At 42.8% G+C, this 15,611-nt stretch overlaps 3 protein-coding genes and 1 non-coding gene across 9 annotated transcripts; 3 read left to right on the top strand and 1 right to left on the bottom strand.

Moving 5' to 3' along the window:
- Positions 1-35: 35 nt before the first annotated feature.
- LOC117766288 (galectin-1-like) lies at positions 36-3,704 on the bottom strand. Of its 3 annotated transcripts, none has more exons than XM_034593185.1 (5): positions 3,580-3,704; positions 1,080-1,153; positions 889-968; positions 562-733; positions 36-430 (listed from the first exon to the last, which is right to left on the bottom strand). In XM_034593185.1, exons 2-5 carry the CDS (start codon positions 1,086-1,088, stop codon positions 281-283), a joined length of 411 nt encoding a protein of 136 aa, XP_034449076.1. In that variant the 5' UTR covers positions 1,089-1,153; positions 3,580-3,704; the 3' UTR covers positions 36-280. The 3 variants fall into 3 exon arrangements, with proteins under 3 accessions (XP_034449076.1, XP_034449077.1, XP_034449078.1); XM_034593186.1 differs by lacking the exon at positions 3,580-3,704 and adding an exon at positions 2,697-2,800; XM_034593187.1 differs by lacking the exon at positions 3,580-3,704 and adding an exon at positions 2,638-2,753.
- Positions 2,209-7,916, top strand: pick1 (protein interacting with prkca 1). Of its 4 annotated transcripts, none has more exons than XM_034593137.1 (14): positions 2,209-2,379; positions 2,846-2,910; positions 3,405-3,516; positions 3,612-3,740; positions 4,652-4,718; positions 4,838-4,927; positions 5,008-5,061; positions 5,215-5,277; positions 5,439-5,572; positions 5,742-5,834; positions 5,951-6,001; positions 6,130-6,274; positions 6,592-6,866; positions 6,943-7,916. In XM_034593137.1, the coding sequence occupies exons 2-13, from the start codon at positions 2,870-2,872 to the stop codon at positions 6,855-6,857; spliced, it is 1,245 nt and encodes a 414-aa protein (XP_034449028.1). In that variant the 5' UTR covers positions 2,209-2,379; positions 2,846-2,869; the 3' UTR covers positions 6,858-6,866; positions 6,943-7,916. The 4 variants fall into 4 exon arrangements, with proteins under 4 accessions (XP_034449028.1, XP_034449027.1, XP_034449025.1 ...); XM_034593136.1 differs by having other exon boundaries at positions 2,210-2,379; positions 6,592-6,859; positions 6,936-7,916; XM_034593134.1 differs by having other exon boundaries at positions 2,210-2,379; positions 6,937-7,916.
- Positions 7,917-8,647: 731 nt separating this feature from the next.
- trnar-ccu lies at positions 8,648-8,720 on the top strand. The gene has a single exon. It is a non-coding gene; the product is annotated as a tRNA-Arg (tRNA).
- Positions 8,721-8,966: 246 nt separating this feature from the next.
- On the top strand, positions 8,967-14,143 carry plbd1 (phospholipase B domain containing 1). The gene is made up of 12 exons (XM_034593110.1): positions 8,967-9,117; positions 9,721-9,943; positions 10,025-10,108; positions 10,453-10,594; positions 10,916-11,050; positions 11,772-11,916; positions 12,390-12,590; positions 12,926-13,066; positions 13,149-13,334; positions 13,497-13,603; positions 13,702-13,919; positions 14,032-14,143. Exons 1-11 carry the CDS (start codon positions 9,054-9,056, stop codon positions 13,876-13,878), a joined length of 1,605 nt encoding a protein of 534 aa, XP_034449001.1. The 5' UTR covers positions 8,967-9,053; the 3' UTR covers positions 13,879-13,919; positions 14,032-14,143.
- The last annotated feature ends 1,468 nt before the right edge of the window (positions 14,144-15,611 follow it).

Genomic DNA, 15,611 nt, shown 5'->3' with positions numbered 1-15,611 from the left:
CCAGCACAAAATAACAAATGCAATATTCCAGTGGCTTCTTTGCTTTCACTTTATTTGAAGTATTTGAAGGCAGCATCATTTTAGGTTGTACTCGTATGTAATCCTCTGTAAACACCATTTCAAATAAACAGTGATGAAGGAAGAACTCAAACTTAAGTACACTTTTGCATTTAATTCCTATAAGTAGAAAACAAACATCCATTAAAACATTCTATGTAGTTTATTACAAGTCTTTAATCATTTATTTATTGTTTTCAACCAAGTGTCACAGCAGTTGTTTCTATTGGCTGATCTTTAAGGACGTCAGTTTGATGTCCCCGCTGACTCGGATGTAGTTGAAGACGCCCATGGCAGCACGGTTAGGGAACTGGACTTCATTCCCATCAGGGAGTTCCACCTCGAACATGTCTCCGGTCAACTTCAACACGATCTGAGGGAGAAAAGATGTTTTATATTTTAGCTCTGAGGCAGATGTTTCAAAACCAAGTGAGACTCAAACTCAAACAGCTTGAGGTAAGAGAGGAAATCATTTTACAGAACTTCCCACACAGATCTCCTCACCTTGAGTTCTGCTCCCCTCTGCAGAGGGTTGTGTATGTTCCGTTGCTCGTCGCCCCAACAACCTTCAGACTTGGAGTTGCACACAAGCACAGCTCCGTCGCTGTCGTCGTGGAACCGGGGGTTGAAGTGCAGCGCCAGGTTTTCTTCATCGCTGCCGAGGTCGATCTGGAATCTGAGTTCAGACAAGAAATGATGGTAAATCCAGATGTTTGCAGAGATTGGAACACAACACAGACATGTAACGAAAGCAATAAACCACAATGTATCCGCATATATATATTAACATATTATTTGAAAGATTATAATAAAGGTGTTTGGTTAGATTACCTTTCAGCATCATGCTGAATTATTCCTTTTATTTTCAGCTGATCTCCAGTTTGCAGATTCACATTCTTCAGTTCCAGTTGCTGGTGTTCAGGGTTTAAAAACAAGTTATTTTAGAAAATAAAAAATCAAACTTTGACATCTGCCAACAGATCACAACTTACAGGCCTCAGTGCAGTGAAATAAAAACTTACCAAGCTCATGTTGGGTCCTGGTGTGTGTGAAGAGTCCGGGAGTCACAGTGGAAGATGGAGCACGTTGGTTCAGTCTTGAGGCCCAGAAGAAGAAAAAAGTAAAGTGTTTTAGTTTCTCTTCTTTTATAATGTAAAGGAACAAAGTGGCTCAGTCGTCATCATCACAATCAAAGAGCCGATTCAATGCAGACGTCCTGCTCTGATTAATCACTACGAATAAAAGATCAACTGTCTCTTTGATCAATCTTCAAACTAAAGGTTTAGATCAGGTGGGGGGGGGGGGAGGAGGGTCCGGACACTGCTGATTACATCACAGGGAAACAAACACCCAACAGACTTCACTGTATTCATTCATCTACATAAACATTAAAAATCAAACATGCTGACATGATTATTATTGATATTTTGAAGATTTTCCTCCGCCACTATTACACTGGATGAGAATTTAAAGCATCTGTTAGTGACACTCTGCTCGTCTGTGTCCTCGTTCTGATCGGAAGTAAATTTAGATTAAAAGAATTTGATAACTAGCTCCTCATATTTGTATTTAACATCATCCATTAATTTAGGAGGAATCAGTTTTTTAAAAAAGGAGGAAGCTGCAACAGCACTTTTGTAAAACCCAATGTATTCTTTACAACAACAAAAAACATGGTGGCCTCAGTAGAGAATGTTGTAAATATATAGTATTTAAATATAGAGGATCCATTCTAGAGTAAAGCAATTAGTACAATTTAGGTGATTACACACTTTTTATTTTATTTTATATTCAATTTCTGCCAATAGATCCCTTTCACCTGAATCTTACACACTGAACCTTTAAGATAATGAACAGGCAGATGTGACAGATGTAAACAGCAGGAAAAAGTGGAGCATTTCTTTTTAGTCTGTCCACAATAAAGGAGACAGACACTTAAAAACTCACCACAAAGAAACAGTTTAACATGAACTCTAAGATGAATATTACAGAGGGACTCAGCTGATGCAGGAAACAGGAAATATTCAGGTTTGTAAAAAAACTACAAAATATCCATAATGACTCCCACTCCTCTCCACGCGGCGGCGGTAAGGCACGAACAATTTGTTTGCCAACTGCCATGAAACACCAGAAGAAGAACCACAATCACTAAGAACTACTTCCGCTTCGTTGCCGGAAGTGACAAAATAAAGTAAACAGAGCAGCTGTCAATGGCCTCGGAAATTCACACAGTTCCAGATTAAAGGGACAGAAAGATATTTTTTACTTTCTACTCACGATATCTGACGTTTTTATGAGAAACTGGTGCGAACACTGACGAAGGTAAATCGTGTGTTGACGTTTCTAACCAAGTGGAGCCTGCTATTAGCCTAGCAGCTAGCAGCTAATTAGCCGGCGTTAGCAGGCTATTTCCCTGCAGCTCGCTCCCGTTGAGTGGATTTATGTTAATAAACTGTTAATATCTCAGTTCTTATCAGTGATGTCAGCGCAGTGAGTTTAGTTTACACTGTCTCAGACTCATTTTACAGGCGAACCACAGGTAGTTAGCATTAGGCTGCTAGCTACCAGCTGTTAGTTCACCTGCTGCAGCAGCTGGCGTCTCCTCCTCCTCCTCCTCTGTCCTGATGAAGAACAATCACCTGCTTCTTTTCCTGCATTTGATAGATGCTGCATTTTCCCACAGGATGATCGGACTCATTTAAACACTGTCTGTGTCAGTGGTTGCTCATCACATCTGTCTGTGTCAGTGGTTGCTCATCACATCAGTCTGTGTTGTGTCCACCCACAGGGACAGGAGTGACTCTGCCCTGCGATGTTCACAGACATGGACTATGAGCTGGAAGAGGACAAGCTGTGAGTGTGTCCTTGTTAATGATCTCTGCCATTCAAGCAATTTAGGTGTTTTTAAATCTATGTGCATCTTTACATCATCTGTTCATACATGAGCGATTTCTTTCTTTATTTAATTCATTCTTTATTTCCTATTCTTTTATTCTTCTTATTCTTTTCGTTATCTGGCTAGTTAGTTATTCGTATTAAGATTAATTAAGAGTTTGAATTTGACATATTTCTGAGGACAAATAGACACAGCACATCTGTTCATACAGTGACTTATTCATCATGCTGAGACACCAGTAAACCTAACAGCACTTAATAGAGCCAATCTAAGCCCTGATATGAACTTTGTACCCATTAATCTCTTTAGTGACCTAATTGCTGCTTGTTTGTATATCAAGGAATGAAGAGTTGCATATTATAAGTCTATAAGTCTGTACTTATTAGAATTGTCCAAGAACAGTGTCACATATATCCTGCAAATCTCAGTGTGTCATCTTTCTCCTGAACAGAGGGATACCAACAGTACCTGGTACTGTGTGTCTGAAGAAAGATCCGAACAACCTTATTGGCATCAGCATTGGTGGGGGGGCCCAGTACTGTCCTTGCCTCTACATTGTCCAGGTCGGTACAGAACAGGAACAAAAACAATATTTGATCAAGTCAAATACTCTTGGTCTTTGGTACCTTTTGTAAATGTGGCTTGTGTCGTCTCACAGGTCTTCGATAACACCCCAGCAGCTCTGGAGGGGACGCTGGCAGCAGGCGATGAAATCACAGGTGTGAACGGGAAACCAGTGAAGGGGAAGACTAAAGTGGAGGTGGCCAAGATGATTCAAGTTGTCCAGGTACTCAAGCTCTGGAGATCACAGTTCATAGTTATTAATAGTCCTGAGCACCATTAGGATACAGTCAGATGGTTTCTGTGGATACACAGTGTAGAACTTGGTCGGCTGTATAAATACCTTTCACTACTTGATTAAAGTATGTGAAAAATGTGTAAATAAATATAGGAACTACTGTAGAAAATATGTCTTTGGGTCAGTTTAACCAGTGAAGCACCAATTAAACTGTCCACTGGTGATGAGTGTCTTAATGAATGAAAAAATATACTGAGCACATATGAATAGAAACATTCAAATCAATAAAACATTACTCACATTTTTTTGTATCGGACTCTGGTCGTAGATTTATCAGTGAATAGTCCAACACTTTACTGAATGAGTGCACACCCGCCACTGGACTGTGGAGAAAAGGGACTTAACTGCCAAGCCAGGCCGAAGAGCTCATCACAATAGCCGGCAGCATTCGGCATAACGTCACCAGCACAGAGCGCCTGTGTTGTTTTAGCAGCTTTGTTCACACCCTCAAAAATTCCCTGACTTCCTGCACGATGGATTAAAGAGAGGGTTCAGTGTCGGAATTAAAGGATTAGATTGTGCTGCTGTTCCCCAGTCAATGCAAATACCACATGTGAATTTCACCCATGCTGGAAACGCACAGTATTCATTTTATGTAATAGATAATTCATTACATTTTAATAATTTATTATAATTATACAATTAAACCAGTGGGAGATGTTTATTTTCTAGATATGATCTTTTAAATGTGTCTGTTTTATTTGTTGTTGATGTAACTGTGTGTGTGTGTGTGTGTGTGTGTGTGTGTGTGTGTGTGTGTGTGTGTGTGTGTGTGTGTGTGTGTGTGTGTGTGTGTGTGTGTGTGTGTGTGTGTGTGTGTGTGTGTGTGTGTGTGTCAGGGAGAAGCAACGATCCACTACAACAAACTGCAGGCAGATCCAAAACAGGGGAAGTCTCTGGATATAGGTATCTCCTCCGAATACTCACTTTTAATCATTACATTACTTTCTGTGTTTTGTAATTTCATGTATTGTAATGCAGTGCTTTGGATAAACATACATAAACACATACATTGTGTGTTTCAGTGCTGAAAAAGGTCAAACATCGGCTGGTAGAGAATATGAGCTCAGGCACAGCAGACGCTCTGGGACTCAGCAGAGCTATTCTCTGCAACGGTGAGATTATTATCATGATCTTAATGATTTTTTTCATATAGATTAGAATAATGCTTATGTAAATTAATGTTGCTTTGCAGATGGACTGGTCAAAAGACTGGAAGAGCTGGAGAAAACGGCAGAGCTCTACAAAGGTAAACAACAAATCAAATAAGAAAACTAGACTTCAGTTACTAGTGTAGTTAAGTGTGATAATACTCAAACTCTAAGATCAGTTATTCCAGAATCAGTTCAGTTGTTGTTCTTTGTGGAAATCGGTGTGATGTTGTTCCCTTGTTGGCCTGCAGGGCTGATGGAGCACACAAAGAGGCTGCTCAGAGCTTTTTTTGAGCTTTCTCAGACTCACAGAGGTGAGTAACACTGATCAGAATCAGAAATTAAATAACAATGTGTCGTTCGATACATCTTCTCTTAAGAGAAAGAAAAACCCAAGACAGATCTTCCTTGTAGATATTATCTCAGTATTAGTGTCTAATATGTCTGATTGGTATTTGATAACATGTCTTTTCAGCGTTTGGTGACGTTTTCTCTGTCATCGGCGTTCGAGAGCCCCAGGCGGTGGCCAGCGAGGCGTTTGTCAAGTTTGCTGATGCTCACCGCAACATCGAGAAATATGGAATTCAGCTGCTAAAGACCCTCAAACCCGTGAGTACAGTTTAGAGGTTGGCTCTGATCCGGTGTCTCAAAGAGGAAAGTGATTTTAGAACTGTGAAGAACTAGAAAAAGATTCAAACATTATGAATTCAAGCACAAAACATATTACAAGTGTTACTCTAAGACTTAATCCAACACTTCGATGTGTCTCGTTGAACAGATGCTCCATGACCTGAACACGTACCTTCACAAGGCCATACCGGACACGAAGCTCACCATCCGCAAGTACCTGGATGTGAAGTTTGAGTATCTGGTAAAGCCACAGCTCTGTTGTTCTGGTTCAGTGTACGACACAGAAGATCATTAAATCACTAAACAAGTTCCCTGTCAGTCAACAGATTAATTAAACTAATCCCTCGTCTCTTTCAGTCGTACTGTCTGAAGGTGAAGGAAATGGACGATGAAGAATACAGCAGTATTGTGAGTTATGATTTAAAATATTCAGTCAAATGTTAAAGCCACAAAACCCCGACTGAGCACATTATCTGTGTCATGTAGTTTTTTTAATGTTCTCAAATGTAGTGTGAATAATGTGCTTGTTTCTACAGGCCATCGGAGAGCCCATGTATCGCGTGAGCACCGGTAACTACGAGTACCGCCTGGTGCTGCGGTGTCGGCAGGAGGCCCGGGCCCGCTTCGCCAAAATGAGGAAGGACGTCCTGGAGAAGATAGAGCTGCTGGATCAGAAACACGGTCTGTTATCACGTCAGGATGTATTACAGATCTAAAACAGGATATGTGAAATGAAAAGGTTGTTGAGTAAACCGGCAACACATGAGAATCATCTAGATTTTGACTTTATATTTGTCATTAGGGACATAATATCACACTAACCTATTTTTTGCCAGGATAATCATAGTATAATATTGTTATATAGGCACAAATACATCATTATAATGTATGGTTAGTAAGTTATTGCAGCCATGTCACTGATACAATCGTTTGCTCCTTCTCCTCAACAAACGTCAGTTTTAAACACCATCTTTCATTCGCTCCTCCTTCCTCCACAGTCCAGGACATTGTGTTCCAGCTGCAGCGCTTCGTCTCCGGCATGTCGCATTACTACGACGAGTGCTACGCCGTCCTGAAGGAGGCGGACGTGTTCCCCATCGAAGTGGACCTCTCCCGCACCATGATCAACTACTGCAGCCAGTCGCTGTCCTACACGGAGGATGAAGAGGAGGACGAGGACGGAAGAGGCAGAGAGGAAGGAGGCGGCGGCAGCACAGGCGGTCAAGCGGAGAACGGCGCAGAGAAACTGATCGATGACGAATGAGAGTGTGTGGTTTTGTGAGTGTGTGTGTGTGTGTGTGTGTGTGTGTGTGTGTGTGTGTGTGTGTGTGTGTGTGTGTGTGTGTGTGTGTGTGTGTGTGTGTGTGTGTGTGTGTGTTGTTGTGGAGATGAAGTCCAACATTTCACCCAGCAGTGATCTTTGCAGTGCAATACGGCAGCAGGAATGGTTAGAAGTGTTTTGGAAAGGTGAATACTACTGAAACTAGCTGTTATCACGTGGTAGGCTTGTCTGGTGGTGTTTTACCAGAACACATTTTTGATTCTCACCTTTTCTCCTTTGCTTTGTAACATGACTGTCTTTCACAAAATAAGGTCAAAACAGAAGGAAACTATCTGAAGCTGTGGAGTAGGAACCATATGAGTTGTGCCTTGGTAGCTCTTAGTTTGATGAAGTGTAACGGATCTGGGCTGTTATACTTTAACATTTACATTTTTTCCGCTTCAAAGTTAGAGGGACTTATTTAGCTACAAAGTAAAATATTATTTTGAGGTAAACAGTGCCACCATAACAGAAACTGGGAAATGAAACTGGTGGTTGAGTTGTTGAAGTTAGTGACTGACACAGACATGACGGCGTCGTGGATCGTAGGATACAAACACTACATGTAAATAAGAAAGCAGAACGGCTTTAAAAATCACTGGTGTCGTATTTGTTTCTCTCGTCATTCCAACTTTATTTATTATACTTTTCAAAATATACTTGAAAGTTCTAAAGGGGAAATATTGATTCTATATTACAGTGAATATAATTATTCAATCGTGTGTAATCTGTCTTTTATTTTGTCTTCTGAGGATTAAGATGATTTTGTTGCATTCTCATGATTTGCAGCGATCACCGGGGGGGGGGGGGGCAGCCTCACATCAGATCACCCTGATCTGCACACGAGTCGTGAAGGATTTAAAAGGATTGTTTAATGTATGTTTTTTGTTTTTAACTGGAAAAGAAATGCATCAAAGGGACCTGCTGTGTGTTGATGTCTTCTGTTGCACAGGTTGGCTCATAAACAGCTTTTGTACCACAAATAAATAACTGTAACTTCAATGTTTGGTCTGATTGATTGCGGATTCAGAGTTAATGGAAAATGTATGTATTATAAAACAACACACACACTGATATTTATTTCCTGGACACTAACTCAAACCTTAACCTAAACATTAAAGCATTGATTTTACATCACAGGGACTTGTTTTTGTTCCCATAAGCAGCACGAGTCATTCAAGAAGATTTATTCTGTTTCCATAACGTGAGGGAACATGAGAGAAGAACGATGAGCAGCAGTGAAACAGACTCAAGAGTCTAGAAACTGAGCAGAGGCAGCAAATAAATACAATGAAATAAAAACAACAGAATCTCAAACTAAACAAGGATAAAAAACCTTAAAGGGATAGTTCACCGAAAAATGAAAATCCACTCGTCATCTACTCACCACTATGCCGATGAAGGGGGGGGGGACGCTTCTGGAGTTTCAGGGGTGAAACAGTGTTGCAGCCAAATCCAATACAATTGAAGTCAATGGTGATCGATTCTTCAGACGTAATAAAACAGGAAACACATAACGTGCCTCAATGCTCCTGTGTCCGCAAGCCCCGACATTCATATTCGACCCGAAACGAGGTCACAACCTTCCCTTTAAAGTTGTTATTGACGAGTCTCATGTGTGTGTGTGTGTGTGGTGTTGCACGCATGTACACGGGCACGTGCGAAAGAATAGCTCGAAAAGTTAGGTTGGTAGTCGGTTTAAAATTAACCTATACCATATGCAGTCTTACTGAGCCCCAGTGGCCTAATGGATAAGGCACTGGCCTCCTAAGCCAGGGATTGTGGGTTCGAGTCCCATCTGGGGTGAAGCGTTTTTTTTACCGCTGTGTTTAATCTATTATCTTTATGTAAATGATTTATATAACCACAGTGTCCCTGTCACATAGAACCATATATATAACCACATATAACCATATATAGCCATATATAACCACAGTGTCACGGCGGTTTGTCTTCTTCCCGTTTCCTCTGACCTGCAGCCAATCAGGACCCGCCCCCCTGCTGCTGCTGCCTCAGGCTTTAACTCCTCCTCCTCCTCCTCCTCCTCAAGACGAGACGACTGGTTTCACTCCTGAATCACTTCGTCTCCTGCTCCCAGATTCACTCCTGCCGCCTCCTGCCGCCTCCCCCCTGTCAGCCATGCTCCGGGCCTGGAGTGTGTGTGTCCTCCTCCTGATCGGGGCGAGCCTCTCCGCTGCAGACAGTAAGTAGGTCGAGTCCCCGTGAGGCTGCTGTTGTGTAAGGACTCACTGTTTACAGCTGCTGGGACTCAGAGAGGTGTGGAGGTGACAGCTCAAAGTGCTGTTGATACACGAGTCCTCCGCTGTTAACCTCTTTCAACTTTCTATTTAAGTTTATACAAGTGGATCCGTGTCGACATAGGATTTACATTTACACCAATAAAAGACTAGAAAGAAGAAATCCAGATGTGCAGGTGTGGGAATGAGACTTTTTATATGTGGGTCGCGGCTCTTTCTACAGCTGAAACTATTAGAAATACACTAAAAATGAAAGAAATGCATCATCACATTAATATATGTGTCGGTATCCACCTCAAATGCAGTAGTTGGTTTTTAGATTTGTGTGTTTTTAGTCTTGTGTGTGTGTGAGAGAGACAGAAAATACTTTGGTGAGAATATTGTATTACATTTATGTGCTGTATGAGTGTTGTGTTATTGATGTGTGTACTTTCTATCACATGTCCTGTTTTTTATACGTTGTACAGTAAAGCACATTGAGTCTCCCTCTGTCTGAGAGGTGCTGTACAAATGAAATGATTGGTTAATACTTTGTGATTCCCCCTCAGAGATGACAGCAGCCACCGTGTACTGGGATCCCCTCCAAAAGACCGTCCTGCTGAAGGAAGGGGTTCTGGAGGTGGAGGGGGACGCGTACGGGTACCTGAACGACACCTTGTCCAGTACAGGCTGGAGCATCCTGGAGATCCGGGCCGGCTACGGAAAAACCCCCGAGACCGACGAGGTCACCTTCTTCCTCGCCGGATACCTCGAAGGCTTCCTCACCGCCCAGTAGGACCTGTGCTGTCATTTCACAACAACAACATAGTACAATAATCATTTAATTCATATTCATATCCTCTCCCTCCACAGGCAGATGATGGACAACTACATCAACATGTACCCGCAGCTGATTCACGACCCAAAGATCCTCGGCCCTGTTCAGAGTTTCATGGAGTTAGTCTTCTTCCCTTTTCCTTTTAAAAATGAAAAAGCAGCCGCAGCTCTGCAGTTCTTTAGAAGACACAGTCATACTGTTACATAACTGTCACCATATTTCATATCCTCTTCTCAGAGAGCTGCGGTTTGTGTCCAAGCTCAGAGTTTAGATTCCCTCTTGACTTCAGCAAGAAGAAGAGAGCATATAAGTTTTGAGTGGTTCATAGGATCAATGTTTCTCTCCTTCTCATCCAAGTCAATTTATAAATGTCATACAGATCTTTTACTTTGGGAGCTCAGTGTTTTTTTAAAGGCTTTACAGTGAATTATGAGAAGAGAAAACGTGGTTCTTGTGCTCGCAGGAAGCAGGATTCATGGGTCAGGGCGCAAGTGAAGTCCAACAAGAGCTCCGATCCTCTGTGGAGACACGCAGGCTTCATCGTGGCCCAGATGGACGGACTCCAAGCCGGAGCAAGAGACTGGGCCAAGAAACAAGGGAAAAAGGTGTGGAGGCCCTGAGACATTCACATTATTTCATGAGAAGATATTAAATCTTGTTTTTGTGGACTCTAATATATAAGGTGTACAGGAGTTCGGCTCCAGGAACCACTTTAGGGTTAATAAGACAGAGAGAAGCGTGAAAGTCGACAAACAGCTGCACGTTTTCAGTGATTTTGAATATTTTTTCTTTCCCACAATTATCAGTTGTTTTGCAAAAGTCTTATTTCCGTGTCCTCGGCCGTCTCTCACTCTGAAGGCGTCAGTACTGTTCGTTTTCTCATTTTCAGACTAACAGCTGTTTGTCTGGTGTCTCTTCCCCCTCAGCCGCTGTCCCTGTTCTCCATCCAGTTCCTGAGCGCGGTGGGAGACCTGCTGGATCTGATCCCAGCCCTGGTCCCCGACTCCCGACACAGAGACTTCAGACGGCCGGGGATGGGACACTGCTCCGCGCTCATCAAGGTGGGAGGTTAAAACATGTTGTGGTGAAACATGGTGTTGTGAAAGGCCTGTGACACAACTCGCATTAACAAATACAAACAGCAACACAAAGCACAGGGTTTTATATTTATATTTCAATCTGGATTTACTTTCTTGTTCCCGAACTTGTAGTTTGGCTTTTTTGAATTTACTTGATTCCCTCATGGTTGATGCACTTCTTGTTTTGGATAAAAGCATCAGCTAAATGTAATGTAATGTAATTTTCCAATTCCTCGTTCTACATTTGCAAAATTCACATTGTTTGAATTACAGGTGATTATGTAGCTGCACCAACACATGAACTCATTCATTTCCTAAGTGGCTTGAAAACCACATCACATGTTTGCTTCCCTGTTGAGTTACAGTCTGTGTCTGTCTCCAAACAACACGACACTTGACACTGAAATCCAGTACGGTTTTTATTCATGGTGGTTTTGTATCATTTCATCCACGCGTCCCTGTAATGGAGCCGAATACTTTGTGTGTTTTTTAAATTCCATGGAAATCCAGTTTACAGATGTGCAACAGGAGGCTGGATACCTCCCCTCTCGACCCCTGGGTATTGTGCTGAAGTGCTGTGTCAGATATTTTCGCTTTCCTCTAATCGAAGTCACACTGACACAAATTCCAATCCTTTCACAAGACGCACAATCTCCCTGTTCAATCCAGAATCTCACCCCCGCTCTTCCCTGGTCCTCCTCAGATGCTCCCCGGCTTTGAGAACCTCCTGTTCGCCCACTCCAGCTGGTACACGTACGCTGCCACCATGCGCATCTACAAACACTGGGACTTCCACGTCGCTGATCCCAACACGGCCACTGGGAAACTGTCGTTCAGCAGCTACCCTGGTGTGTAGGTTCTTCAAAGATCCACATGACAACAGTGAAATCACAGCCATTTGTTTTTTTTAACAACAGCAGGATTTCATTTCATTTTAATGGCTTGTAATTTAAAATCCTAAATGTAATATTATCTTCTCTGGTAAAGATGGATGACATGACTGTTCCTTTAAAGCGAGGCTAAACATCTCAATGGCTCCCTTGTGGCTGGCTGCAGTATACGACCTCCTCCATGTTAGCGAATGGGACATGGACCAAACAAATAAGTCATAGTACTTATAAGTTTGGTTTTCATTAGTCTTTCATTAGCTGCTGAGACTCCAAATGCACAAAATAGTGGCGTTGGTTTCATTTCTGGATAGTGGGAGGAAGTGGATCTTTATATTCAGTCTTTCTTTGTTTTTAATAGTGGGCACGCACGCACGCACACACACACACACAGACACACACACTGGATTGTGAAGCTTATCCTCCTCCCGCAGGTTTCCTGGTGTCTCTGGATGACTTCTATCTCTTGGGCAGTGGTCTGATGATGACCCAGACCACCAACAATGTCTTCAACTCCTCCCTGTTCGACTCGGTGACCCCCCACAGTCTGCTGGCATGGCAGAGGGTCCGGCTGGCCCACAGTCTGGCTCACACCGGAGAGGAGTGGGCCCAGACCTTCTCCAAGCACAACTCAGGTGAGTGGATCTGATACAAACTGTTTTAAACAGTAACAAGAGAGATGAACGTCAGCACTGAACATATCGGTGAAACACAAAATGTAATATAATAACACCATTTTATAGCAGAGTTCGTGCTTATGCATTTTTTTACAAGAATTATATGCTTATGCTTTTACAAAAAATGACCGGGGTAGATTTAAATTTGGGATTTGGGGCGTTTTGGAAAATCAAGTCACAGAGACTCAAAACCTACAAAAACGCAAAGACTGAGATCTGACCCCTGAATCTCAAGGTTCAAGCTAGTTTCTAAGTCCGGATTTGAGATTGGTAACGAAGCCCCACTCTTCCAGGCACCTACAACAACCAGTACATGGTGTTGGACAGGAGCAAAGTGAAGCTGGGCCACAGCATCGATGACGGTGCTCTGACGGTGGTGGAGCAGATCCCCGGCCTGGTGGAGTTCTCCGACCAGACACAGGCTCTGCGCAGAGGTAAAGACGGATCTTGTTTTCCCCGTCTCCTTCAGTATTTGTTTCATCGTGTTGAGTTTCTCTTTTCCCTGTTTACCTTTAGGTTACTGGCCGTCCTACAACGTACCTTTCCACGAGAAGATCTACCTGCTGAGTGGCTACGGTGAAATGTGGAAGGAGTATGGAGAGGACTTCTCCTACGATCTCTGTCCCAGGGCCAAGATCTTCCGCCGGGATCAGGCCGACGTCAAGGACCTGGACTCCTTGAAGCACATCATGAGGTCCAACGGTAAATAAATATCCAAATCTAGTGAATTTAGACTAAAAATAAGGTAAAATCATGGAATACAGACAAAAGCATTGATTTAATACATTTCAGTAAAGATCTACTTATTAGCCTGGACATCTCTCGTGGTCACATGGTCACTGTCGTCTGTTTGCTTGATTTCAGACTACAAGAAGGATCCATACTCCAAAGGCGACCCCTGCAAGTCCATCTGCTGCCGTAACGACTTGAGTTCCGAGAAGCCTTCACCAGGAGGTTGCTACGACACCAAGGTACGATCCTGTCAACAGAGTCACCGTCCTGCTTTCAGAGGTCACGTAGGTTGGGTCGGATCAGATTTCCTCATGTGTGTGTGTTGTTCTCCGTCCAGGTGACAGATTTCCAAATGGCTGAGTATTTCCGTGCGGAGGCGGTGAACGGGCCGACCACACAGGACGGACTCCCGCCGTTCATTTGGGACAAGTTCAGCAACATCAGCCACCAAGGTCTGCCGCAGTCCTACAACTTCACCTTCGTCAGGATGCAGCCTCTGCTCTTTCAACCGTGAGGAGGGTTGGTGTGTGTGTGTGTGTGTGTGTGTGTGTGTGTGTGTGTGTGTGTGTGTGTGTGTGTGTGTGTGTGTGTGTGTGTGTGTGTGTGTGTGTGTGTGTGTGTGTGTGTGTGTGTGTGTGTGTGCGTGCGCGTGCGCGCGCTTTCTAAAGGTACACTCTTCTTTCTTTTGTGATTCACTTTATCTGCTGCTGCTTAAACATCAGATCGACGTCCCACCAGCATGTTTTCATTGTAATAAAACCATTCATACAAAACGTCCCTCCGCTTTCGATCTGTTAAACTGCCATTTTAAATCAGATTTCTCAGGTTATGATGAATGATTTGAAAAACAGTAGAAATCAGTGTTGTTTTTGTTGCTGCTGCCATTTGTGCCTTGACCACTGAGAGTCGCTTTGTGATTTTTTTTATGAAATGCATCAATGCATATTAGTCGCGTCCACGTGTGAAACACTATCGAGTAAATAAAGACAATCAGTCAAACTCAGGGAAGTTGATCTTTTCTGCTGATGTGATTTAAGAGCATCTAATCTTCTACTCTGTGCAATGACAATATTTCAGGTTTGTATTTTTGTATAATCTTGTGTGAAATGATGCACATTTTTTCATGTGTTAATCTGTTTAATAAAGTTTTACTGTTTCAACTGTACCGTCCTGTCTTTAATCTGTTTACCATCACATCCCTGCTCTGATTGGATCACTGGACCAACCCCCCCCCCCCCCCCCCCCCCCCTCTCGTTATTGATCACTTATGAAAATACAAAAAACCACGTGAACATGTTTTGTTAAAATGTAGTGAAGAGTAGAAAGTACAGATAATTGCTGATATATGTTGGAGAGTTTAAGTGAAAAAGTACCTGAAGATAAATCCTCTGATGCATGATACATGAAAATATCATAGTAAAGAAGTAAATGTACTTTCTAACATCCCACTGTCAGTAACACATAAGAAGTTATACAATATTTAATCCAAACTAAGGAGCTTGAGGGTCAGGACCCTGGTTTTCTTAAAACAGACACAGTGAGTTCTCTGTGCCCCCAGAGACACAGAATGATTCAGCCCCTGTTCTGAAATGGAGGAACTGAAACATCTGTCAGGCCTTCGTTTGTAAATCCTCTGAGTCTCAGTGTTTTTTCTTGTCTGAGTCACAAACAGAAGTTCAGAGGGAGGTAACGCTGCAGCAGCCTCATCCTGCTCATCCTGACCAGCAATGGGCAAGAAGATCTGCTTAGGTGGACGCAAGTGGGACAACCTCATCGGCGATTGCCTCCAACCATCAACAAGTGAGACCAATCTCTCTCAGAGGTTTTTACTTTTCCCCTGAACAGAGCAGCTGAACCAAAGTCTGGTTCAGTCGGGACATCTCTTTGTATTTCTTGGTTTTAGACCTAAATGGTTTGACTTGAAGCTCCTTCAGTCCACGTTTGAGAGGCCTATGTTCCTCCTAACTGTCAAAGTTGTGTTGTTGTCTTCTCCTGTTTGATGAAACAATTTAAGGGATTCAATTTTTTTCTATCATTTAGTTGAGGAGGCAAAGAGTTCCCATGTTTTCACATGTCTCTGATTTGCCTGGATTCTCTACACCTCTGCTCCTTGAGGAACAAACTGATGCTGTGAATGTTTGTGTCGATATCGTCACAGAAGCTGAGAGACGTTCTTGTGTTTCCCCTCAGAGCCGCCTCTGCTGGCTGTTGTGGACCAGGTGAGAGACCCAGCCCCGGGTCCTCAGG

This window comes from Hippoglossus hippoglossus, chromosome 8 (assembly GCF_009819705.1).
Source record: "Hippoglossus hippoglossus isolate fHipHip1 chromosome 8, fHipHip1.pri, whole genome shotgun sequence".
Lineage (NCBI taxonomy): Eukaryota > Metazoa > Chordata > Actinopteri > Pleuronectiformes > Pleuronectidae > Hippoglossus > Hippoglossus hippoglossus.
The sequence above is the reverse complement of the archived record's forward strand: the minus strand, read 5'-3'. Positions and strand labels throughout refer to the sequence as shown.

Excerpts from the sequence above, each read along its gene's own strand:
- LOC117766288 (XM_034593185.1), bottom strand. Across the intron at positions 734-888 it reads ATTCAGCATGATGCTGAAAG|ATTCCAGATCGACCTCGGCA; the intron begins GTAATCTAACCA and ends GTCTGAACTCAG. Across the intron at positions 431-561 it reads AGAGGGGAGCAGAACTCAAG|ATCGTGTTGAAGTTGACCGG; the intron begins GTGAGGAGATCT and ends TTTCTCCCTCAG.
- pick1 (XM_034593137.1), top strand. The coding sequence starts at position 2,870 with ATGTTCACAGACATGGACTATGAGCTGGAAGAGGACAAGCT. Across the intron at positions 5,573-5,741 it reads TGCTAAAGACCCTCAAACCC|ATGCTCCATGACCTGAACAC; the intron begins GTGAGTACAGTT and ends CTCGTTGAACAG. Across the intron at positions 5,835-5,950 it reads ATGTGAAGTTTGAGTATCTG|TCGTACTGTCTGAAGGTGAA; the intron begins GTAAAGCCACAG and ends CGTCTCTTTCAG.
- plbd1 (XM_034593110.1), top strand. The coding sequence starts at position 9,054 with ATGCTCCGGGCCTGGAGTGTGTGTGTCCTCCTCCTGATCGGGGCGAGC. Across the intron at positions 10,109-10,452 it reads CCTGTTCAGAGTTTCATGGA|GAAGCAGGATTCATGGGTCA; the intron begins GTTAGTCTTCTT and ends TTGTGCTCGCAG. Across the intron at positions 10,595-10,915 it reads CCAAGAAACAAGGGAAAAAG|CCGCTGTCCCTGTTCTCCAT; the intron begins GTGTGGAGGCCC and ends CTTCCCCCTCAG.